The sequence below is a fragment of the Pundamilia nyererei genome, unplaced genomic scaffold (assembly GCF_000239375.1).
Source record: "Pundamilia nyererei isolate P.nyererei 1_Seehausen unplaced genomic scaffold, PunNye1.0 scaffold00068, whole genome shotgun sequence".
NCBI lineage: Eukaryota > Metazoa > Chordata > Actinopteri > Cichliformes > Cichlidae > Pundamilia > Pundamilia nyererei.
The window spans coordinates 1244137-1268541 of record NW_005187469.1 but is presented as its reverse complement, the minus strand read 5'-3'; the positions used below and the strand labels follow the sequence as shown (position 1 = coordinate 1268541).

At 39.6% G+C, this 24405-nt stretch overlaps 1 protein-coding gene across 7 annotated transcripts in view; it reads left to right on the top strand.

Annotated features, from left to right (window-relative positions):
* Positions 1-24405, top strand: part of LOC102197402 (myosin-10) — a 65912-nt gene that overhangs the window by 25624 nt on the left and 15883 nt on the right. Inside the window, exons 4-26 of one of the 7 annotated variants that reach the window (XM_005736252.1) lie at positions 730-757; positions 3735-3837; positions 4600-4629; positions 4827-4841; positions 6210-6227; positions 8744-8836; positions 9404-9467; positions 9753-9851; positions 10091-10234; positions 10984-11079; positions 12818-12936; positions 13727-13879; positions 14030-14203; positions 14816-14989; positions 17328-17442; positions 17662-17724; positions 20060-20253; positions 20366-20487; positions 20932-21001; positions 21917-22077; positions 23018-23126; positions 23507-23638; positions 23798-24004. In XM_005736252.1, coding sequence (XP_005736309.1) covers positions 730-757; positions 3735-3837; positions 4600-4629; positions 4827-4841; positions 6210-6227; positions 8744-8836; positions 9404-9467; positions 9753-9851; positions 10091-10234; positions 10984-11079; positions 12818-12936; positions 13727-13879; positions 14030-14203; positions 14816-14989; positions 17328-17442; positions 17662-17724; positions 20060-20253; positions 20366-20487; positions 20932-21001; positions 21917-22077; positions 23018-23126; positions 23507-23638; positions 23798-24004 — 2483 coding nt within the window. The remainder of the gene's footprint in view (positions 1-729; positions 758-3734; positions 3838-4599; positions 4630-4826; positions 4842-6209; positions 6228-8743; positions 8837-9403; positions 9468-9752; positions 9852-10090; positions 10235-10983; positions 11080-12817; positions 12937-13726; positions 13880-14029; positions 14204-14815; positions 14990-17327; positions 17443-17661; positions 17725-20059; positions 20254-20365; positions 20488-20931; positions 21002-21916; positions 22078-23017; positions 23127-23506; positions 23639-23797; positions 24005-24405) is intronic. The other 6 variants (XM_005736253.1, XM_013911631.1, XM_005736255.1 and 3 more) reach the window with 6 other exon arrangements.

The window sequence follows — 24405 nt, the reverse complement described above, 5'->3', positions numbered from 1 at the left end:
CATTAATTGAGGCTTAGGTTTGGACTTTTCAGGTTTTCTTAATGTGATTCAAATCCAGCTGCAAGTTTAGCCACGAAGCACATTCATCTGCAAAATGTCAGTGATCTTATTGGTGTAGATTAGAAATGAGCTGCATCGGTCTGACTTTGTGTAATGGGGCTTTATGCAGTCAGTCCCAACAGGCCCTGCCTTTTCTGGTCACTTTGCTCATAAATAGCACCTTAATTGAGATTTGAATATATATATGACAAGTAGTTTTTCTAACCATATACACTATTTCATTATAATATGGTTTGTCTGAACGTCTTTATAACCTGTGGTTACTGGGACACAGTTGAAAAGGAGACATTTAAACTCAGTGAGGGTTGCTGGGTTGAAATGTCAGTTTCAGCTCTTGTGTTAGACTTTTATGATTTTCAGCTGGCACAGTTTTATAAAATAACGCAGTTACAAGTTTGCTGTTGGGTTCACCTGGTAGGTAGTCTGCTTCCAACTCCCTAAAATTTCACATTCATCTATTTTTATTGTTTAAATGTGGTCAACAGACAGTTTGTGAGGACTTTGAATTTTGGAAACTCATGTCTGTCTCAGAGTGAAATATATTGTATATTTAATGATAATAATAATAATAAATACTATGGAATAAATGATTTCATGATATTTTCATAATATTTTACCTCGCATTCATTTATGTGTCATGTCCCCCTTTTTCCCCCTTTGTCTCCACAGATCGAGAGGACCAGTCCATTCTCTGCACGTGAGTAAACAGACCATTTAAGACCATTTGGCTGGTCTTATTTCAACATAACAGAGCTACTGTTTTTAAAATCATCTGACGTACACCGGCACGACACATTCTTCTGCAAGGCAAACTGAACCACCTGGACTAAATTAATGTCTCCTTTCCATTAGGAGACATGGAAACTGTCTTGCAGTGTATTTCTCTGTTGCTTCTTTTGCCTGAATTAAATGAAACGGACAATAATGCATTTACTTGCAATTACATGAGTTGAAAAGGGCAGTAAAAGTGAGTGAGTTGCTTCAGGGTCTGGACACTTTTTACGTTTCTCACAAGAAGCAATAGCCTGCTCAGTGTCACTGAGAAGCTTGCTTTAAAAGAAGTGTGGGTCTGAGAAATGCCTGACATTTCTGCTTCACAGTCCTCTGGCGTCATTTCACTGACAAGTGCCTGCTGATGACAGGAATGAAGCCAAAGAAAATGCCAGAGAAGGTATCAAGATATAAGCCATACAACAAGGGTTTACAAAACTGAACTGAACTAAAAGAACTGTAATTTACAAAGGCTCTCTGCAACCTTAATTCCAATACAGTATCAACAAATTACACACCTCGCATGGTTTGGTGTCATAATTGTTCATTCAGCTGCTGCGCAACTTACTATTTTCTACATTTTGCGTTAGTGAAGAGAGCAATTCTATAAAAGATAAGCCAAGTCTGAAGTTGCCACTCTGTCAATCAGTTCATTTTTTATGTACAATAATTTTACTTTTGCTCTTTACTTTATAAGATAAAGAATCGAAAGTAATGCAGGGAATAACTGTGTGATCCACAGACTATAAACGGGCAACAGTGTGGAGAAAAAAGCTTCCTCTTAACAGAGGGAAACATCTGGCTGTACTGGGATTTTGGAGGGCAACCGTCTGCTGCCAAAGAATAACCTGAAACAACGATATAGTCGGTGTTATATCAGCACATTCCTGAAAATAATCATCCATCTAACTGACTCCCCTCAATGAAGTCAAAGACAGTTGATCTACCTCAAGTTTTAATGAAAGGCATTTTGTATATTTGTGCAATTCAACAATGATTTTTATTTTTTGGAGTTTGCTTGGAGACAGACATTAAAATGTGCCGCAAATTGTGGACAGTGGTAAAGGTTTTGACACTTGTATGCATAATAAAAAACATTAAAATCTCATAAGCTACTGTTAGGTCAGCAGTGGGGGTTTTTTATTGTGGAGGAGCTGAGAAATATCACACCCAGCGGTCCAAGGCCAACAACAAGCACACTGACGCAATCTCCCCACGATTACTGTCTGTTCACAGTACCTAACAAGACTGACAAGACTTACCCACTGCTCTCTCCCCATCTCCCAGCCACATCACGCTCGCCATGTCTGAAAGGAAAACTATAGTTTTGTGCATACTTGGTTTTTGCAGATTTGCACTTACTGTAAAACCTCAGGTATGCTCTAAATCTAAACTGCTCCCCAAAGTTTTTGCAGCAGCTTTTTTTCTTTCTTTTTTCCCCCTCGTTCCATGGTAGCTGTGTGATAGAGCAGTGAAAGGCCTGCCAGCAACCACAGCTGCTGAAGTGGACTGATGCTTAAAAATATAGTTTAAAGATAAACAGGAGTACTTATGTAGCAGTGTTTAGTTTAGTCCAAGATTATATTTGTGCTGTTGTAGTGAAAAAGAGTTCTTGTCTAACCTATTAACCACGAACACTCAGCTGTGCACAAAACGGTCTAAAGTGCACAATTTTTATTTTTGTAGCGCTTATCAAAAGTTTTACAAACACACAATATCCAGACAAAACTAATTAAAACAATTTTTTTAAAAAGAATAGAAACCAAAATTTCAAACTGTTAGCATAAATTCTAAAAGTATTGAGCAATCATCTATTTTCTGCTTCTTATCTGGATTGTGAGAGCAGGAGAGATGCCCAGTCCTCCCTCCCCCAGCCACCTCCTCCAGTTCCTCTGGTGTGTCTCTCCTCCCAGTTAGACATGCCTGACACACCTCACCTAGGAGGCACCCAGAAGGCATCTTAATCAAATACTTGAACCACCTCAAATGGCTCCTTTTGATGTGGAGCACTCTTATCCCCTCCCAACTGACCGAGTTCCTCAACCAATCTCTAAGAGAGAGCCCAGACAGGAAGCTCATTTCTTATTCTTTTGGTGATTACCTAGAGCTCCTGGGTATAGATAAGGCCGTGCACATAGATTAAACAGTAAAATGGCATCTTCGCATTAACACTCAGGTCGGCTTTGGCATCACTGCTGTTGCTAACCCAAACTGTTGCTGCTCCAATTATGTGCAAAAAGCAGATGATGTTATGAAAATACAAACAGAATCTGTAGCAGCTCTAGCGGAGTCCAGCACCCAACCCAACAAGTCAGATATATCGCTGGTAATGTGAACCAAGCTCTCGCTATGATTGCAGAAGGGACCGAATGGTTTGAGGGCCTGAAACATGATACCGAAGCGCGCCACACAGACACCCTGAGGAATGTGGTCAAATGCCTTGTCCAGATCCACTGACCCTTAAATACAACAATATTAACAATTCCCATGTCAATTTACATTTCAGTGAGTTCATGGAGAGTTCATGGTAGACTAAGTATTAACCCTCTGAGGTCGAAATCTTCAGTGACCCTGATAAGTGCCCCTAACCCTAACGCTAACCCTATGCAAGTAAAATATGTATTTTAAGTTATTTAAAAAGAAAGAAAGCATGTGACCCGATTTTAGGTAGCAAAAGATCTATAAGAAAGCCTACAATGCAAAAGTACATCTAACAGTTATTTAAAAGAAGAAGCAGACAAAGCAAGCCAGAGTTCAGCTGTCTTGCTTTGTTTGCTGAGTCCTCACACAGCAAACATTTGGTTGCCTTTTGTCTTTTATAATCATCAAATGACTGCACCGTGACAGTTTTAGTTTTTCTGGTTACTCTTTTATTTGTATCGTCTTGTTGCTTTGCTTTGCAGAGGTGAGTCGGGAGCCGGTAAGACAGAAAACACAAAAAAGGTCATTCAGTACCTGGCACATGTTGCCTCCTCGCACAAAGGAAGAAAAGATCACAACATTCCCGTGAGTATTAACAAGTCTCACCAATTTTGTAATTCTTCTCATGCTTCTTTTTAGTCCTTAATTAAATGAAATACAACTTTAAATCAGGGGTATCAAACTCATCTCAAAAAGTTATTCTCTTTTTTATTGGGCAAATGACAAACTGAGTTCACATTTTTACACCCAAATTTGAGCCGGCACACTAGACCTCTCTGAGAGCTTGCACATACAGGTGGATTAACATAACAGATGATTTTGGTTGTTACCAGTAGTGTTCATTTAGAGAAGCTGTGGCATAAACCTTACATCAGTAATTTGTTAACCACTGAAGATTATACAGATGGCAGTTGGAAGGTGCAAAAATTTCACATGTAGTTTTGCAACTTTTTTGCAACTTTTTTGGTTCAAGCAACTTATTAAGATCCAGAAATGCTTTTAGGTTTTGACACATTTTTTCTCCTGGAATCGCAGCAAAAGTCCTTTAGTGCAGTTTTCATATAAAGCCATCTAGTGTGCCGAATGGATCACATTGGTGCATGTTTGAAACCCCTTTTTTAGATTCTGCTCATAAAGTGGATTTTGATTTTTTTTTTTTTTAAATTAACCTACAAGGGGGAGGGAGGGGTCATTCCACTGCTATCCTACTAATACAGTGCTAGAAAAATGCTGTGATTGAGGTAAAGATGTTTTTTAAAAAGTGGGGTTGTTGTTGAGGTGCTTGTGATTGTAAAGCTTTTGTGCACACAGTCTAACAGTTTACATTTGTTTATCTGTAACAAACAGCCAGAATCACCCAAACCAGTGAAACTACAGGCAAGTTTTTATGCTTTCTTACACTCCATGTTCACATGCATGCCACACTAACCTTTAAGACAATATTCACTAATCTAATAAAATATCTGAGTTCATCCAATGGTGTCAGTGATTTTTACTTTTCACACTTATGTAAGCTGCCTGGTGTTAACACTGAAGATATCTTATTTAGCAGATATTTTGTCTCTCTCTGTCAGGCACAAAATGCAGTTGTAAGTAAACTTTAAAAGTGGCATGATCATTCAGACTTCTTTAAATGTGTTTGTTTGTTTTTTTGTGCTTTGTTTTACTGTGATTGACACTGGTTGAAACATTGTCACGTGTATGTGGTGTTTATTTGTTGTTGTAGCCAAATAATAAGCCTTGAATGTCATCTTGTCATATTTAAACATTGTATTTCAGTTGTATTCATATGTTTACATAGTTAAAAAATATATGTCTGTGTCTGCTTTTTTAAGAAAGAGCTGGAGACCTTCCTCATTTTTAAAGGATGTCACCATAAGAGCTTATGATTAGCACATTTACCAAAATTACTTGATTCTCTGACCTGGTCATCATGACCCAGACAGCCTGCAGATTGTTCATGTCCTTGTGTCTTTTGTGACTTTGTTCCAAAATACCAGACGTTCAGGTCACAGCTGCGTCATTCCATGTAAAATTAACCAGGAAAAATGTTCTCATCTGAGCCGCTCAGAATCAGCTGATTTACTTAGTTATTGTGTGCTGTGTGTGTATTGTGTATTTATCCCAGCACTTTTTAGCTCTCCTAACTTTATGGGTAAAGGAGATGACGTTTTCAGGGCTAATAAAAGAACAAAAAACATAGTTAAGGTAAATTAAACTGAACCCACATCAATTTTACCACCACACCAAGTGGGACAGTCGAAAGCTTAAGTGTTTTTGTTTTGTTCAGCACGATTTCATCTACAGCCAAATCCGCACCAGTTTAATATCTTTGACATGGAGCGACAGAAACGAGCTCTGGTTCTTTTATTTGCTTTTCTTATATTCAGTGTAGAGAAGATCATTAAGTGCATTTTGGGTAAACTTTCAGAATATGTTATAAACAGGTTATAACTTATAAACACGAGCCTCCTTTTTTATCTACATTTTGATACCAAGTTTGTCTTCTTCTTCCTTCGTTGTCAAAACGATTTTCTAATATAGTCAAATGTAACATTCGCAATTTTGGAGCCTTCAGTGCGTTTTTTAAAAATCTTTTAAATACGACTCACTGGATTCATATAAATATCATATACTAAATATAATACTTGGCTAAAACTCAGACACTACTCCTAGGATAAAGGTACATTTGTGAATGGCTTCTTGCTATCATAATACAGTAATCAGCTGGTTCTGAGGGGGTCAGATGGTCATAAATTTACTTAAATTAAATCTTTTGAACATCAGCAGTACTCTGGGTCTCGAGGGCCAGGATAAGCTATCATGATCTGTGCTGCAGCTTTCATCCATAGACTGCAGTAGGTTGTGCATAGGTGTGCCTATAACATTAATAAAATGTGTTATTTTTTTAAATAAATATCATTAATATAACTACTGAATTTCCCCATATCCTACAGAGTGGACCCCTGTTTTATGTGAGTAGTATGTAGTTTCTCACCTATTTTACCTCACTTACAAAATAAAAGGGGTGCTTTTCCCACTCTGTTTCCACTGGCTAGATAAACCCACTACTAACTAAATATTCCCTGAGGCTGTGCAGTAGATGCTTTCCATTAAACCTTCACTGAGCTGCTATATTTGGATACTTTTAACCTTCGCATTGCATGAGCTCAACTGTTTTGTTCTTACTAATTTAGCAGCTTCTGCTTATTGTAACACACATGCAACATTTACAGTGCTGACACTGTGAGGACATTTGAAGTGGTTCACTGGCTTTCAAGTCATCTCGTCTTATCACTGAACTAGCGGCTGGCACAGAACCTCTTCTGACCTCTTTTCAGCCTAAGAATCTGGTCCAAATAAGTTCCCCACATGTACGGTGTTCTCGTTGTTGGTGAGAACAGGAACTTGCAATATTTGTCTGGCCCTGTGACCTCCAAAGCAGATGCTGAGCTGTGGAAACATAGCCACAACTGGCCTCTGCCCCAGAAGATTTACTGGGACAGTTGCGACTGATCCTTTCTGAGTCCACTAAATCTCCAAAGTACTGAGCCAAAGCACACACAGTGAACTTTTTTTATTTTTAAAAAAGATCTCTTATTTTTTGAGTGCTGGCTGATTATGGGTGACTCATTTTATCAAAATTATGCAGTAAATGGTCATTTAAAGTGGAGGAGCCAGCTCCGTTGGCTGTCAGATATCACATGTGCTCACTTTACAACAGGAATGTGGGTCAGCTCATAATGCTGCTGCTGGACCCCCACTGATGTTTGTAATCTGCTCTTTGTTTGTGTGTGCAGACCACACAGATGTAAAGGCTGCCAGTGAACAATTTTAACTACCAAGTTGCACCACACGCTTGTGTTTATATAGAAACAAAGGCTTTCGGTTTGAACCCTGTGCCGTCTGTGGGCTGCAACGCCGCTGATGGACAGAGACCAGGTTTATCCAGTTCAGCCCTGCTTCATTCCAGCTGCTCAAAAACTCAATTAAAAGCAGCACATTTAACTCTTAGGCCAAAGATCACATTACATGTCTCACATTCTGAGCGCAGTGCTGATTCCTCAATTCTCTTCAGTGGAAAATGGCCTCAGACACACTCAAACCTTCAGCGCACGCAGCTATTTCTGTCGTAATGGGAAAATATTCCTCTGAGCCACAAGAAGAGAAATAACGTTGCAGAAGAAACTGTCTTTGGCTCCTTTAGACACGACAAAGCCAACAATATGGTTTGGATGGAAACACAGTGGAAACACCTGTCTAAACATCTGCATAAGTCACTTATTTATTTATTCAGCTTCCTGAAGTGTCCAGCTTGACAAAAAAGAAAAAAGAAGCAAACCGTGTCTGCTGTGTGTTGTGGACACATTCTTCCTGATTTGATAAAATGGCTTTCTGGCTTTCGTCAAAGCAAAAAGATAAAACGTCTCTTTCGAAAGCTACAGACACATCAGTCATCTTCATTTCCATTATTTGAAGTTCAAACTTACTTTTTATCTGCCTAAGGCTGTGCAAAAAGTCCAAAAGCCTGAGTGTGACCTCATAACAAAGTGGTTAGGCTGCATACCACATGTCAGCAGAGACTCTGTTGTTTGTTTTAAACTATTAAAGGTTTTAAATGCGGCAAAATAAAAGGACTTTAAAGGTGGAAGTATTTGAAAGTAGCTTCATTAAGACTGTATTATTTAAATCATTGTTTAATCTATAAAATATCACAGCTGATGTTTAAGCTGGTGCTTTCATCCAGAACTTCAAAAATGTGCATTTATAGAGTAATAAACCAGAAAAACTGTTTAATTAGAACTTTTTAACCAATCAAAGAATATTTAATCTGAAACATTAGAGCTGGTTTATTGACTGAGAACTGGTATGAAAGCTGTTTTTGCCATAAAATTACTAAATGGATAAAGTGATTTAGACTTTCTGTCACGTATGATTTTATGTTTTCATGTGGTGGTCACATTGTGTCTTTGTGATAAAAAGGGATGAAATGTGACCTAAATTCACCTGCAGTTTGAAACTTTTGGAAACTTGTATGGCTCCGTGTCACCGGGCTCATTTAGTGCGGACAACAAAATAAATACAATTAAAAAACCTTTTAATTCAAAATGATAACAATTTTTTACTTGATTCACTTTAATTTTCTTTCCTTTCTTTTCTTTTTAACCCACCACTACATTACTTTTATTCTTTTTAAAGTCTAAGAGGCAAAGAAATTACAAATTACCAGACACACGAATAATCATCTGTAGACATGTTTCTTTTGTCCAACCGTGACACTTGTCATCTTTTCTGTGGCTTTTGTTTGTTCAGTTTAACTCTATGGCGGTAACGTGACGTTTTTCTGTATAAACCAAGTCTTCGGACATCCTCTGCCTTTGTCTGCATGTCTATGTTTGACTTTTCATCGTCAGTGGAAAACTTCTCATAAGTTTATACGTTTTGTGTGTTGACCTTGATGTGGTGACAAAAGATTCCTTTTTTATGATAGGGTGAACTGGAACGGCAGCTTTTACAAGCCAATCCCATCCTTGAATCTTTTGGGAATGCAAAGACTGTGAAGAACGACAACTCATCACGTTTTGTAAGTACAGAAAAATGATCAGCTAAACTGATTTTTTTCCGCCTCAGGACCACTTTTACTGATCCTGCGTTGGCACCTAGATGAGTTTTAGCAAATGTGTTTATGTCTTGTAACGGTAATTTACAAGACAAGGCCATTTATCTGGATACTGTTGCCTGCTAATCGTTTAGGAGACCTTTGTTATACCGGACCTGCTGGGACTTAAGGCAGCTCTTATTCAGTTATAGACAAAAAGGATCAGTTGTCTCATGTGTTTCTATAGCAAATTATTTTCTCAAATTGTTTTTTTTCCTATAATTAAAATATAATTATATATTATTAGAGAAATATCAGTGACGGCCTGCATTGCTTTCTACTGGATAAAATGTAATAATCAGCCTCTCAGTCTAAGCATTACTCATGCTTTTGAAGGATTCACGCTGAGTCCTGGTACATTATTCTGCTACCATCAGTGCAGATTCCCACAGCCTCACTGTGCGTTATAAAAGAGCCATTATGTAATCGATTGAATGCCGCTCGTGTTGTTTTGTGCACTTCCTGAAAGTTATCTTATGTTAATCTCGACAGGGGAAATTCATCCGGATCAACTTCGATGTCACTGGATACATCGTTGGGGCCAACATTGAAACCTGTATCCTGTTTTAAAATAGAAGTATTCATGTAATGGGGAATTTTAAATTCAGTTTTTTTGGAAGTAAGAATACTTTTGTTCTGTGATCTCAGTCTGGACCATAGAAAAAGAACTGTATAAAATGTTTAACTTTTTCATGTGCTATACATATTCATTTAGTTTAGCGTGTGTTTATTTATCTCAGCGACTCCTTTTGTCAACCTTGGACACCAGATAATCCCAAAGCCTGATATGTGGCATACTGACCCACCAAACAGATCTGGTTTTCTTGACTTTCTGTGCCAGACTTGCTGGAAAAATCCAGAGCTATTCGTCAAGCCAAAGATGAGCGTACCTTCCACGTTTTTTATCAGCTACTGGCTGGAGCCGGGGAGCACCTCAAATGTGAGCAGTCCGAGTTTCAATAACTCTAAACCGTGGCTTGTTTTTGGTTTTTGGTTTTTGTGTAACGCAACCATAGTTTATGCTACTTTACAGTACATACAGCATTAAAATTAGACACCTTATTACGCCTTATTGTTCCTAATGTTATCAGTAGCTCTGTCATGGCCTAATTTTGTGTGAAGTCCATGTGAATCATTTTGGGGTAAAATTTGTTTTGTTTTCCTGTCTTGTGACCACAGCGGACCTGCTTTTGGAAGGATTCAACAACTACCGCTTCCTGTCCAATGGTAACATCCCAATCCCAGGCCAGCAGGACAAAGACAACTTCCATGAGACCATGGAGGCCATGCACATCATGAGCTTTGGCCATGAGGAGATTCTGGGTATATTTTTAATAACCCAATAAAATAAACATGCATTAAAACTCTCAAACTAGTTAGTTTGCCTTTGCTTGATTGGTAAAGCGATAATTTGGTTCAAGGTTTAAGTTACAGTGAAACCGCAGCTCTCTTCAGTTCTGCGACGTGAGGGTTCAGCAAATTAAAACAGTTAAAACCTGGGTTACTGCAGATTAAGCTGCACATGATTTTCCCCTCTCTTAGAAATAATCAGGAAAGAAAACATATTTTGGCCTAGAACCACTGGAAATGTTCATGTTTGCTAACATAATAAACATGTGGCTCCTTCTGTGGTATTGTACTTTTAGCTAATGGAAAAACCTTTTATTGGATTAAATGACGTATTCCTTCACATCAAATAAAAACTGACTTTAAGGTTAGTATTAATGTAATAATTCTATATAAAAAAGACAAATAAGGTATTTTTTTGTTAAAAAATATTCATGCTGTATATTATAACAGATACTGTATTTAACTCAAATTTGGACAGCACAATAAATTGATGAAAGTAAGTTGCCTGGTATAACAGTGAAGTGTTGGATGTGTTCAACCTGTATTCCACTGTTTAGGAATAACAGTCATTTTTCTGCTGTTTGGGTGTTATTCATTACTAGTTTTGTAAGTTATCTGAGTCTTCTTGCCCTTTTTTTTGTTAACTTTCTAAATATAGTTAATGAAGTAAAATGATGTCATACTCAAGTAATTTTGTTTTCTCTGGATTCTGATATTTGTAGCCATGTTGAAAGTGGTGTCCTCAGTCCTTCAGTTTGGCAACATCGTCTTTAAGAAGGAGAGGAACAGTGACCAAGCTTCTATGCCTGATAATACCGGTAAGTATCCCAGAGTTGTGTACACACACACACACACACACACACACACACACACACACACACACACACACACACACACACACACACACATCTGCTCTATAACCTCAGGGGTCAGGTCACCCTCCTCCTCCTGCTGCTTTTCCTCTTCTCATATATATTTCAGCTCTTCTCCTTCACTGTGCACCTCCCTCACGCTGTGCCCCTCATCCACAGCTCAGAGGGGCCTGTGATTTATGTCTGTTCGCTCCCTGCGCCTTGTCAGCTTGCCATTAAACCACATCATTGAGAGGATTTACTCCTGAAGGAAATGGGGCACAGCCTTCCAGTTCCTCCACATGTGGCACTGCATATTTGGCACTTAACAGAGCGATACGGGGGGAGAGGATGAGTCTGATGCCAACGATCCAACTCAGTTAGATATTTCCAAATTCAACAGCAGAAATCAGGACTGAAGCAGATGGTTTTTTTTTGTTGTGTTTTTTTAAATAGTCAGTTTTGGCTATCTAGAACAGATTCTGCTTTTTCTACTTTTCCACAAGCTCCAGCCACATAAAATATAACACTGTTCCAGAAACATTTCTCATGAAAACTGTAGTAAATCTTAATATTAGTCATTAAAAGAAAACAGCAAAGCTCACCTATGTTTTTTCACAGATTATATATTCTGTTTATATATCAGTTAGATGATCTAATACTCAGACAGTGCTGCTAAAGTAGTTTTGGGGAAAAACCGTGTCTCATTCGAGTAACTCTTGAAAACCAAACTTTTTTTCCTCTACGCATTTAATAATTTCTGCTTCATGTTTGATTTCTATTAGGTACGAGCCACAGTTACACAAATTAAAATACTGTGGGAAATATAGGTTGTGTATGAAAGCCTTGCGTTGGGAATTGTGGCTGCCGACTTCATGAGAAAGAGAGCGGGGAGCATATTTGGGTGAATGGATGAATGAAGTACTCTGTTATGAACTAATGCTCTCAAGCTTGGTGAGCAAGTTGCATCCACTCAGGTGGTGCCTGCTAATTAGTAAGTAAGTAATTAGTAAATAACATAAAAAAGCAGTGCTACAGTGTCACATACTATTATAGATAGCCGCACAGCTAGCTAGATTACTTTTCATCTAATTCGAGAAAAAGGCTGTAAAAGTCACTGACACCACAAACACACAGGTTCAGCTGGTGACACAGCTTAGCAGAGTCACTCACATTAGTCATGATCCTAATGACCTGAAACTTTTAGCCTTTAATACAGTTTCACCAGGTTATCTATAAAAACAATATCATTCATTAGCAACAGAGAACAAAACTGCAGTTTTCCTGAATCACCCAAGTCCATCCACACAGATCAGATATCCTGTCGGTGAAAATGCTCGAATTTACAGCAGAAAGAAACACGTTTAGATGGCAAACAGTGTGAGTTGCACCTTTCTACTAAGCGTGTGATCTACCATGATTCTGATTCACCCAATCACACGTTCATAAAGTGCTTTTATCAATAGCCAAGCACTTTACTTAACATTCACACAGTTAAACTCCACTGACCTTCTGATTGGCAGATGACCCACTTTTAACACCTGAGCCACAGCAAAGAGCCTAGAGCCTGATACTATAAATGGTTCCTACACATTAAGTAATTTCTGCTTTCTGTTTTATATCGTGAACTGTTGGTGCATGCAGGTTGAAATCCACTGTAGGACTGATTTTCTTCTGATGTAAGTGAAGTTGTTTTGCTCTCCAGCTGCTCAGAAGCTCTGCCATCTGCTGGGGATGAATGTAATGGAGTTTACCAGAGCCATCCTGACTCCCAGGATCAAAGTGGGGAGAGACTACGTCCAGAAAGCTCAGACTAAAGAGCAGGTCAGTTTGCTTTGTTTTGGGGGTTTTTCTATTGACTAATGTAATGTGTTTCCTCTTTTGTTCTTGAGATCTTTGGTAACAGATTAACTGTATATTGATTGTTTAACTAAAAAATGCATTTGTGTTTTTTCTGCTAGATAGCTGCATAATATAGCTGTCTTGTTAGATGAGTTAAGGGGGCATCCAGAGCTCATGCGGTTAAAATTCTGCTTCAGGTTGTGTGTACAAAGTGTTAGATGAACTGTACCTGGGCCTTTTCCAAATCATTGTTACAACAGCTTCCTCAGTCTGTGTGGGTCCTCGTCCTAACCCCTTGTAAAGCATAGTTTCAGGCTGCTTCTGCATACTAAACGTTGTAAAACTTGTAACTTATGTTCCTTATGTGCAACCCCAGGGCTCTCTCGCTGTGAGGCATTGGTGAAAGCACTAAGTCAGGGAAGTCAAAATAACGAAAGCTTATAGTCAAAACAGTTTAAAAAAATAAAAGCATAAAGAATGTTATTTTGAACTTTTCTACATTCATTTGTTAAATGAAGCATTGGAAATTTAAAGTGCAGTAGTCCTGCAGACTGATACAGATCCAGCTGTCATCCGAGCATTTCGGATAAAAAGTCTCAGAAAGAAAACAACTAGAAGTGCAACTAGAAGTGTGTTTGTAGAATTCATTTCGTTTCAGCCCACACATATTTATGTCTTTTTTGTTGTTGTTGTTGTTCCCGTGCCACATTCAGCTCTTTTCTCTGTTCATTGTTTTGTCACGGTCTTCTTTTCTCACACTTTCTCTCTGCAGGCGGACTTTGCTGTCGAGGCCCTGGCTAAAGCTACGTATGAGCGTCTGTTCCGCTGGCTTGTCCATCGCATTAATAAAGCCCTGGACCGAACCAAACGGCAGGGTGCCTCCTTCATCGGTATCCTGGACATTGCTGGTTTTGAGATCTTCCAGGTCTGAATTTAAATCTTTTAGTTCTTTAATGACAAAGTTTATCTATTTATTTTTATTTGCCACGTGGTTAGTGGTTGTCAGGTTGTGTCATTGGTAATTATTTCCAGTGATGATGATGTTCTTGCTTGTGTCGATCTTCTTCTCGTTCAGCTGAACTCGTTTGAGCAGCTCTGCATCAACTACACCAACGAGAAGCTGCAGCAGCTCTTCAATCACACCATGTTCATCCTGGAGCAGGAGGAGTACCAGAGGGAGGGCATCGAGTGGAGCTTCATCGACTTCGGCCTCGACCTGCAGCCCTGCATCGACCTCATCGAGAGACCGGTCAGTTCCATTATTAGCTTTTGTCAATTAGATTCATTCTCCTTAGAACTGAAGTTGGAGAATGTTTTAACTTTAATCTTTCTTTACTTATTTACCAACTAAATTACAATAGTTAATATTTCCTTTTAGTCATGCACTGCTTCATTCTATTTAACAAATGTCCTTTTTATTCCTGTTAATGCCTAATAAAGAAATAAAGCTTGAAGTCTAAATCAGAAGAATAGTAGTCTTTTTTTCTGGACAAAAAAAAATATATATATATATATCTTGGGGGGGTTGTTTTCGGGATTAAAGAGTTTTTTTTCTGCCACAAACCACAAATTTCAAAACATAACAAAAGCCAAAAATCACATCTTCTGACAGCATGGGGGGAATAATTCACGTAGTTGTCCTGGTGTGATATCATGAAGATATCATGAAGAATATCACACCAGGAAAAAAAATGGCTCAGAGTTCAAGCAGTGCGAGACACGTGTTTCTGTTAAAGGCAAATATGCCAGAGAAACTATTTTGAAAACGAAATGAGATCCGTTGTCTTTGTGTGTCGATGCTATATTCCTGTCCAGCCTCTCTGCAGTCTTAGCGTCCTGTCCTGTGTTATGACTCCTACAGGCGAACCCTCCAGGCGTGTTGGCTCTGCTGGATGAGGAGTGCTGGTTCCCTAAAGCCACAGACAAGACATTTGTAGACAAGCTGATCCAGGAGCAGGGCACGCACACCAAGTTTCAGAAGCCCCGGCAGCTCAAAGATAAGGCCGACTTCTGCATCATTCACTACGCCGGCAAGGTATGCTTGTGTTTTTTGTGGGGTTTTTGTGTTTTTTTATTTCTATAAAAATCAGCCGGTTCCTGTTGCTGCCTCCCTGACTGTTCAGGATGTTTGATGCTTGTTTTTAGGCCATGATAAGCTAGCTCTTTTAAAAAGAATCCCTCAGTTCAGCCACACAGGTGAGAAAGTAATCAGAGTGACAGTCACAGCTGCTACAGCTGATATCATCACACTTATGCTTCAGTTTACCATAATCCTCTTTTCTGAATCCCTCTTTCATCCCTGAAAAGTCGCTGACTGTCAGAGGTCACATAAAACACATACTTCTCCTGTGGGGGGATTTCAGGGAAACACTGAAACAGCTTGATTTATATTTCATCGTGAGGGAGTGGGTTTGGATAGTCCGTGGTGTTCCGCAACAGAGCGCAGCATTTGTCTCGTAGGGAGACCCACAGAGTAGCACATCTGCTTATCATTGTGTGGACTGTGTTGTTTCACGCCTCAATATTTCAAAAACTGAAAGATTCCAGCTGTAGGAACGTCTGCCGTGGAGAAAAATCTGCAGCACGACGAAGCCAAACGCTGCAAATGTTGTTAACACAGGTGTGCACAGAGAAAAACGATCTCACTCAGAGCGGTGTGGAAATGTTGCTTGATTTTTACACTTCTACAATCAGAAAAGATGAAAAGTCTTGTATGTGTTTGGTTTTTAGGGAACATGTGATTCAAGCAGTGACAGATGATGCACAAACTATGAAATGGAGAATTTTTTGCTAACATCAGACATGATGTTAGGTTGTGTTGCTCTTTATTGAACAGCATCTTTGTTAGCTTCAAACTGCACAGATGGGAAATTAACATTTTTATAGTTTTTGCTTTCAAGCATGAAATATTCTGACTTACAGGTCTTTAAAAGTGAATGGATCCTAAATAAATGGGGAGTTTATTATATAAATAATGACCAGCAAACATTTTCACGTTGAATTACCATCTTGACGTCTAGTCTGGGTTGTAATATATCTCCGAAATAAAAGTTGTGCCGACCTTGGAGACATAACAAAATAATATTGCTTGTTGAGCGTCACTTGGATGTTCAAGTTGGATTTTCCAGCTACAAAAAAGCTTGTGTTGGAAGAAAAACCTCTGTACCGAAGAATAGTAGTAGTTGTCTTTTATCGACTACAACAAAAAAACACAAAATATTCTCAAGAGAAGAGTAAGAAAGTTAAAGAAAATGTACCATGAAAGGTAAACTTGAACTGTTCAACTGTTGAACTGCGCTAAATGATCCTGATACAGAGTTTATAAAGCTGCAGGAGGTAGAGAGGCCTGTCCCATGAGGTCCGTGCTTCTCCAGTCTAAATGTTTGGGCAAGATACTATCACTGCGTGCATGAAAGCACCTACATAGCTCTTTAAGTTGGTAAAATAAAGCACTGTGAATGTGGCGTGTACGTTTTTAGAATAAAAAACACCTTATAGGTCATAGTGACAGTTAAATTCACCATGAAGTTCACAATGATTGAGACAGAATTTACACATAGATATACGTTAATGGGCTTCCAAATGTTAAAAATGTAATAGATTACATTTTGGTTAACCATATCATTTATGTATACCTGTCAGCGATGATCATTCAGAAATGATCAAATCTTTTCTGTTAGAAAGATACAAATAAATAAGATAAAGTTAACAAAATAAACTTTATTTATCCCAAAGGTGGGGAATTAGTGTCTGAGCAGCCAAATATTTTAAACTTTGAAATAAAGTCGTTTTTTTTTCTTCATTATAAATTTGTTTATTTTTGGGTGGCTTTTTGTTATTTTTCAATTATAATATAAAAAAGAAATGAAGCAGAATGTCAATAAAGCAAGACAAACAGACAATATCAGAAAGATGGAACGATACTGTACGAATGAGCGCACTTACATAAACAATAGAAAAAAACTTAATTGAGTAACACCTAACAAATTTCCTGGATCTGTGACTCTGCACAGACACTCGATCAGTCCACGCTCACCTGTCTCATCCTTAATCAGCTCACTGAGCTCGTCCATATTGTGCAAACACCGGCCGTTCCCCGTGATAACCAGCTGTGAAACTCTGTCCCTTCCACCGTGGTTTCATTGGCATCAATATGTTTTGTAAAACAAAACAGCCACATCAGGATAAAGCTAGGAACATGAGAACATGAGAGCTTTTGCAGCAGGTCACCACTCATCATACGGCCTGGAAAAAGTGATATTTTTATTTTATTTTTTTTCTTTCTGTTTTTAATATGAGTTAATGTTAAAAACCAAAATGTCTTATAGATAATAGTGCGTTTTTCTGAGCTATACCTCTAATTACTCTTACAGGTGGACTACAAGGCAGATGAGTGGCTAATGAAGAACATGGACCCTCTGAATGACAACGTGGCGACACTTCTCCATCAGTCAACTGACAAGTTTGTGGCTGAACTGTGGAAGGATGGTAACGTACCAGCTACTTATCTCTGAACGCTTAAGTCAGCTGTAACAACTACAACCAACTGGTTCTATTAATACTTCCTGTAGTTCATTATGTTTGTACCTGTTTGCTTTTCTACATCTACATGTCTGTCATGGAAGCCTACTAACAGCAGCAGCTGTCTGCCTCGTTTACCCTTTTCTAAGAGCGCCCCATCCTTGTCTCTCTCTCTCTGTGTTGTAGAGATTCAGACCATTCAAAGGGCCTCATTCTATGACAGTGTCACTAGTCTGGATGAGCCGGCAGGTGAATGACTGGGTCGTGCTGGGCCAGAATCATAGTTGAAAGTGACCTGTTGGTACATTTCCGCCCAGATCTGGCTCTGTGCTTCATGCTTCAGCCAATGCTGTCCGTCATAGCTGCAGTGGCTCCCATCTGCTTCCAGGCTGCATGGCTCCCTTGTCTCAGCCAAAAGCAGTAGTGCCCAGTTCCTAAATAAGCTAGAGTAGAATATAGTCATTGTCTCTCTTTAGTCGAACCAGTGTGCTTTAATTTGTTTCGGTGTGTTAGTGGGCTGACATGGGGTCTTGTGATCTTTGTATGTCCAGCTGCCCTGAAGCAAGCAACAGGAATCTAGTGCAGCTGTGTCTGAGTCTGATTGCTGTTTATTCTTCCCTTTGTCCCCCATCAGTGATGTGAAACATGCACGAGCAAATGAAGGATTTGAAACTCTACTGAAGAATATTTAATAACATTATTTTCCCGCCTTCCTCCTGTCCCTAGACACAGTGGCAGAGAATTAAAACCAGATGTGGAATTTTGCTTTGGCTCTGAGCTCACATATCACTGTGGAGGGTCCAGAAAGCAGGTCGTGTATCACCTCGGTTAAACTCAGGAGTCTGTGATTGTAATTATGATTTAACTGCGGGGGCATTCATAAATAGTGATGGGGGGGAAATATCAATCACAGCATATTGTATCCCTCCCTCTTGCAGTGTGATTATTAAAACTTACAGGCACTCTAAACTCGTTCACCCTCCAGCCTGACTTATTTACTGAATAAACTGAAATGACACATTACTGAATAATATTACTGAATAATAATGATAGACAAAGGTATCTGTATAGAATAAGTAATACTTGCTTTTTGTTACTTTTCCAGTTTTTAAGATATAAGTTATTATAAATGTGTTTCTTCTTGTTACATTTTGTAATGTAGTATGGTGAGCTACTTATGACACACCCCTTTTTATAAGTGACATATGGGTCAGTCCACTTGCTCCCACCCCCTGATAGACTTTTCCAGTACTGTACCAAACAAATCAGCTGACTCTAAGGAGGTCACCTGTTATATGAGATGACCCAGAGTCTGTGTTTAATCAGGTGTTAAGACTTACAGGTTTTAGGTTTTGTCAGTGAAGCTTGTGTAAAGTTGTCTGTTGGAATTACTGTTGATCACTTCCTGAGGTCCATCGTAACAGGCAGAGGCAGGGATGTCTCACTGCTAACATGAGTCTGAGTCTGTTTAACAGCTGGTTTCAGGTTTAGTTCAAAGCAGTATTTCCTGTTATACTGGAGGTTTTTTAACCTGTTAGCAGTCGGACGTACCGCCCACGGTACATTGGATGGTTTAGGGGACTAATTGGACTGCTAAGGGGTTAAGCACAGCAGGCCGTTAAATGATAATATACAAGAGGATAGTGATGATGAAGGGTTTAGTTTGTTTTTGTTTGTTTGTTTTGTTGAGGTCATTCAAAAGCAGAACGTGATGGTCAAAATACATCATGTTCGAGTTGTGGGTCTTAAATGAAGTTCAGACTCACAATAACGTGTCATAAAGTTACCTCAGCTGCTCAAACCCACAAGCAAGTAGATCTCACAAGTACAGGTCGTCCCACTGCCGTGGCCCTAACCTCCGAAAAGTTATTGTTTTTTCTTCAAAACCTTGATTTTTTTTTTCCACAATCAAAAGCGCTTCATCTTAAGAAAAAATCACTCAAAAGTGCTGATGTTTATACTTAGGTATGTTCCTTCACAAGAGCAACTCACACTGTAGTTTATTTTAAGAACGCATACACCATCCTGCTCTCAGAAATATCTGATAGAGCACCAAATCCACCACAAAATACACAGAAAACTGAAAACTATATTAATCCAGCTGTTTTGGATCTAGCTGTTCCCTCTGTTTCCCACACATATATTTTACTGAGGCAGGCCACTCTAATATATTTTCCCATCCCACTATAAAAAGAGACAAATTTTAGCATTTTTTGTTTCTATTTTTTCATCATCTAAGAAAATAACACCATCCATGATCAGTTTACTGACTGACAACCCCCTCGCTCTTATTTAGAAGGTTAAGTCACCCGCAGAAAGGTTCCTCTCACCACGGAGTCGTGTGTGTACAGTGTTTAAACTAAGAAACAGTTTGGCTAAATGTTTCATCTCCACCTGCAGAAACAAGCGATACTTTTAGACTCTTGACTGCTGCTTTGGTAGACTGCCTTCATTTGATAGTTTTCATTCATCTGCACTCGGTCATGTAGCCACATTATGCCACCGTGCTGCTACCACTTGTTCCTGCGGTGACCTTCTCAGAAATACACAGACTCACAATAATATGTCCCCGTCACCCCTCCAGTCGACCGCATCGTGGGCCTGGACCAGGTGGCAGGAATGAACGAGACGGCGTTTGGTGCCACCTACAAAACGAAAAAGGGCATGTTTCGTACGGTGGGACAGCTCTACAAAGAGTCACTCACTAAGCTTATGGCCACACTGAGGAACACCAACCCCAACTTTGTCCGCTGCATCATCCCCAACCACGAAAAAAGAGTAAATACTTTTACTATCTAACTTAAGTGGAAAGTCTGGGACTCCTTTAAAAAAATAAAATATGGTAAAGTTTCTGTTTCTGTATTTAAGAGTGTATCATTTCCTCCTTCAGGCTGGGAAACTTGAGCCTCACCTGGTTCTGGACCAGCTCAGGTGTAACGGAGTCTTGGAGGGGATTCGTATCTGCAGACAGGGCTTCCCCAACCGCATCGTCTTCCAGGAGTTTAGACAGCGGTGAGAAACATCACCACTTTTTTTAACTCCCAAAAGGTTGATTCTGTTCATCTGGACGTAGCGTTTTCATTTGGAGAAACGTTTCATCACTCATCCAAGTGACTTTTTCAGCCTCAGCTAACTGCAGGTTTCCCCAGTCTGCACAATGACTGAAACTAGTCCACTGAATGAACAATGGGCTGTGAGGTCAGTTCCTTGATCATTATTATGCAAATTGTCATGAACATTGATTAACAACCAATGGCCCTGAGAACCATTCACAGAGAGGTGGGGAACGGCTGCAATCACAGCACGGAAAATGCTACGTCCAGATGAACAGTATCAACCTTTTGTGATTTACTTACCTGGATGATTGAGCATCCAAGTAAATACATTTTTAACTCTTTATTTTTTCTTTTCAAGAAGAAAACTCACTTATTCACACTTTGTTCTCTTTGCACACAGATATGAAATCCTTACACCCAACGCTATCCCCAAGGGTTTCATGGATGGGAAACAAGCCTGTGAGAGAATGGTAATGCTATCTTTCCTGATCCTGTGATGGTTGTTGGATATATACACCACTGCTGATAGGAGAACACTTCTGACACATCCAAAAACAAAGTGAAACAGACTTCAAGGCTCAATCCACACTGATTGAAGGAAACTTTACATTTAGCCCATAAACAGAAGCAAAAACATTTACAGGTTTGAATATGCCCAGGACGAGCACTGACTGGACAGTCAACCTGGAGGGGCTGTCAAAATGTTAATTTGTATTTTTAAATGTCTGTGAAGGTTCTCAGTCATCCAGGTCATCCAGTCAAAGCTCCTTTGACTGTCTTTTTAAATGTTTTCTAAACTTGACTAGACAAGAGTTCTCATTAATACAACAGCTTTCAGTCTTAAACAAAAGAAATCAGGCCACATACCTCAAACCAAGAGTGGAAATTCCCTCCACACCACATATGAATAGAGTTCCTGGGTCCAGAACGATTTCTGGATCGGAAAATTTGTGACATTTTCTTGGAAGCCATCAAACTACCAGTTTTCATTTTACCCCATTTTACCCCTCAGCCATAGAAGGCTGATGGGGTATTGGGTGACATGGACAGTTTGTGAATGCAATAACTCAAGAAGGACGTCATCTAGGATCTCTAACCTGATACCATATGTGCGTCTACCAAAATGCTGAGGGGTAGCACAGTATTTTGTTTATTTTTATATGCATTTGTGTAGATGTCGCCTGAAATGTCCAGCCTGACCTCATCTTGCAATGGTAAAGAACCCTTCCAAAAAATTCCTTCATCTAGATCTGGATTGACACTAAGAGTCAGGCCTGACCTACGCTAAAAGTTTGTAACTTGAATAAATCTATTAATCTCTGTGGTAGAGGTTGTTTAAGCCCGTGCAGTTTATTCATCTACAACTTACTGTGTTCCTTTTATAGATCCAAGCCCTGGAGCTGGACCCCAACCTGTTCCGGATTGGTCAAAGTAAGATCTTCTTCAGAACTGGTGTTCTGGCTCATCTGGAGGAGGAGCGAGACCTAAAGATCACTGACATAATCATCTACTTCCAGTCCGTGTGCCGTGGATACTTAGCCCGCAAGTGAGTCTTTATATCGCTGTGTGTGCTGCTACATATGGGTTATTCCCATATAATAGTTTACATCCTACAGTCTACAATACTCGGTAGTTTGTGCCCCCTTCCTTTCCTGTACTCTCTGGCTGACCTCGTAGTATTGCTAGTGAGTCACCTGTCACATGCTTAATCAATCAGAGCCTCTAGCGGCTTCTTGTACCCCAGTGTATTCGTTTTTACGACTCCCTGGAGAGCCTATATTTTTGAGTTTCTATGGTGAGAACAAATGTAAAGGTTTGATACCCAGAGTGCACTTTGGGATGGACATCCAGAGCGTTACAGCGAGTTTGAGCTCTGCGTCGATTTTACTTTTCCTGTTTGATTCACTCACTCTGGATGCGGACGACCTCTGCATCTGCCAAATGGTGATTGTTTGAAAAATGTTCCGAAGTAAGGAAGGGAGAATGGAAGCTCACCGGGAATGGAAGAACTGGGAAAAAATCAAAAACTTCAAAGATCGGAAGATACAACATGAGAGGCACACACAGTGGCTGCAGTGGACACTGTTCACTGTTCTTAACATTTCGCTCTTCTCCGCGGCTGGCTGACGGCCCAACAACAGCACAAACAAGAGTGGCCCACAGGCCGGTTGTAACACATACTTTGTACACTCCCTCTCCGCAGATGGGACATCCCTGAAGTGCCAGTGGAGAGCAAACATGCCACCATTGCTGAAACATAAAATTCTGCTTTAGGCTGCAGGAGGCTCCAAAAACGCACAAAGTTGCACTCTTAACCACATACGTGCACTTACGGTCTTGTTTTTTTAACCGGAAAGGTGGTGATATGTCAGTGCACCCTAACATACAAATTATTATTTTAAAAAAGTGGTCAATTGATGTCGCTCGGCTATAGTGCAACAAAAACAAAAAAGCTCAGATATTGATCTCTCATTTTGTTCTCTTAGAGCCTTCGCTAAGAAGCAGCAGCAGCTGAGTGCCCTGAAGGTCCTGCAGAGGAACTGTTCTGCTTATTTGAAGCTGCGACACTGGCAGTGGTGGAGACTCTTCACCAAGGTGAGAACCACGACACCAACCTCTGACAGCAAAAGATGGCTCTTATATCGCTCGTATCAGCCCTCCAACTCTGCTAAAGCCCTAAGGCCCTACTTTTTCAGAAATCAGTGTTCAGATTTCTCTGGCAGAATTTCTTAATCCAAACAGTCTGTCAGTCTGTTTGATATAACTCGGCTTGGTCCTAATCATGTTAATCCATTAATTACATTAGAGGGAATAATTACATATGGCAGGAAAGTGCTGATAATAAGAAAAATGCTACTTGCTGTAGTAAAACTACTGGCTTTCTACCATTAACCGGCCAGTATGACCGTGAAAAAAAAATTGTATTCATTCTGTTTAGTATTTAAAATGTCTAATTTTGTTCCTCTCTCACTCAGGTGAAGCCGCTGCTGCAGGTCACCAGGCAGGAGGAGGAGCTGCAAGCCAAAGACGAGGAGCTGGTAAAAGTGAAGGAGAGGCAACTTAAGGTGGAAAATGAGCTGGTGGAGATGGAGAGGAAACACCAGCAGGTAAAAATATCTCAACTTATAAGTAAATCTTTTTCCTGAATTATACTTTATTAAAATCTATTGATGACAGCTTCAGGGAAATTGCACGTTCATAGTTTTTTGGAAGGACTTGTAGCCGTGAAGGTGGTACACATTTTCTGAACTGTTTCTTCTCTCCAGCTCCTCGAGGAGAAGAATATTTTAGCAGAGCAGCTCCACGCGGAGACGGAGCTGTTCGCCGAGGCTGAAGAGATGAGAGTTCGTCTCCTCTCCAGGAAGCAAGAGCTGGAGGAGATCCTTCACGACCTGGAGTCCAGGGTGGAGGAGGAGGAGGAGAGGAACCAGAGCCTGCAGAATGAGAAGAAGAAGATGCAGTCGCACATCCAGGTTTACGTCATCTCCTCTTTATATAGTTTGAAACACAACCTTCTCTTATTTTTCTATTTGATGCTTCAACATCTAGCTAAGCGTTTACACTGTAACAATGGCGGATGCTCATTAAGTTTCAAATACTGAGGTCGGCATACCCATCATCTGTTTGTGAAAGATGATTTTTTTCATTTGAATATTAAATGATCCTAAGACACTTTTGTCTTTATTTTTTAACCTTTGATTGTTTTAAATGAGATATCTCTTTTGTTTGTGTTGTTCAGTTTGTATATTGGACGAAACCCAGAGAAGCTGATGAATCAGATTAACTCTAAAGTGACTTGAAGCATTAAAAATGAGGATGTTTTTTTCCTATTTTGCTTCGAGATCACTTGGTCATAAATATTTAATCTGTACAG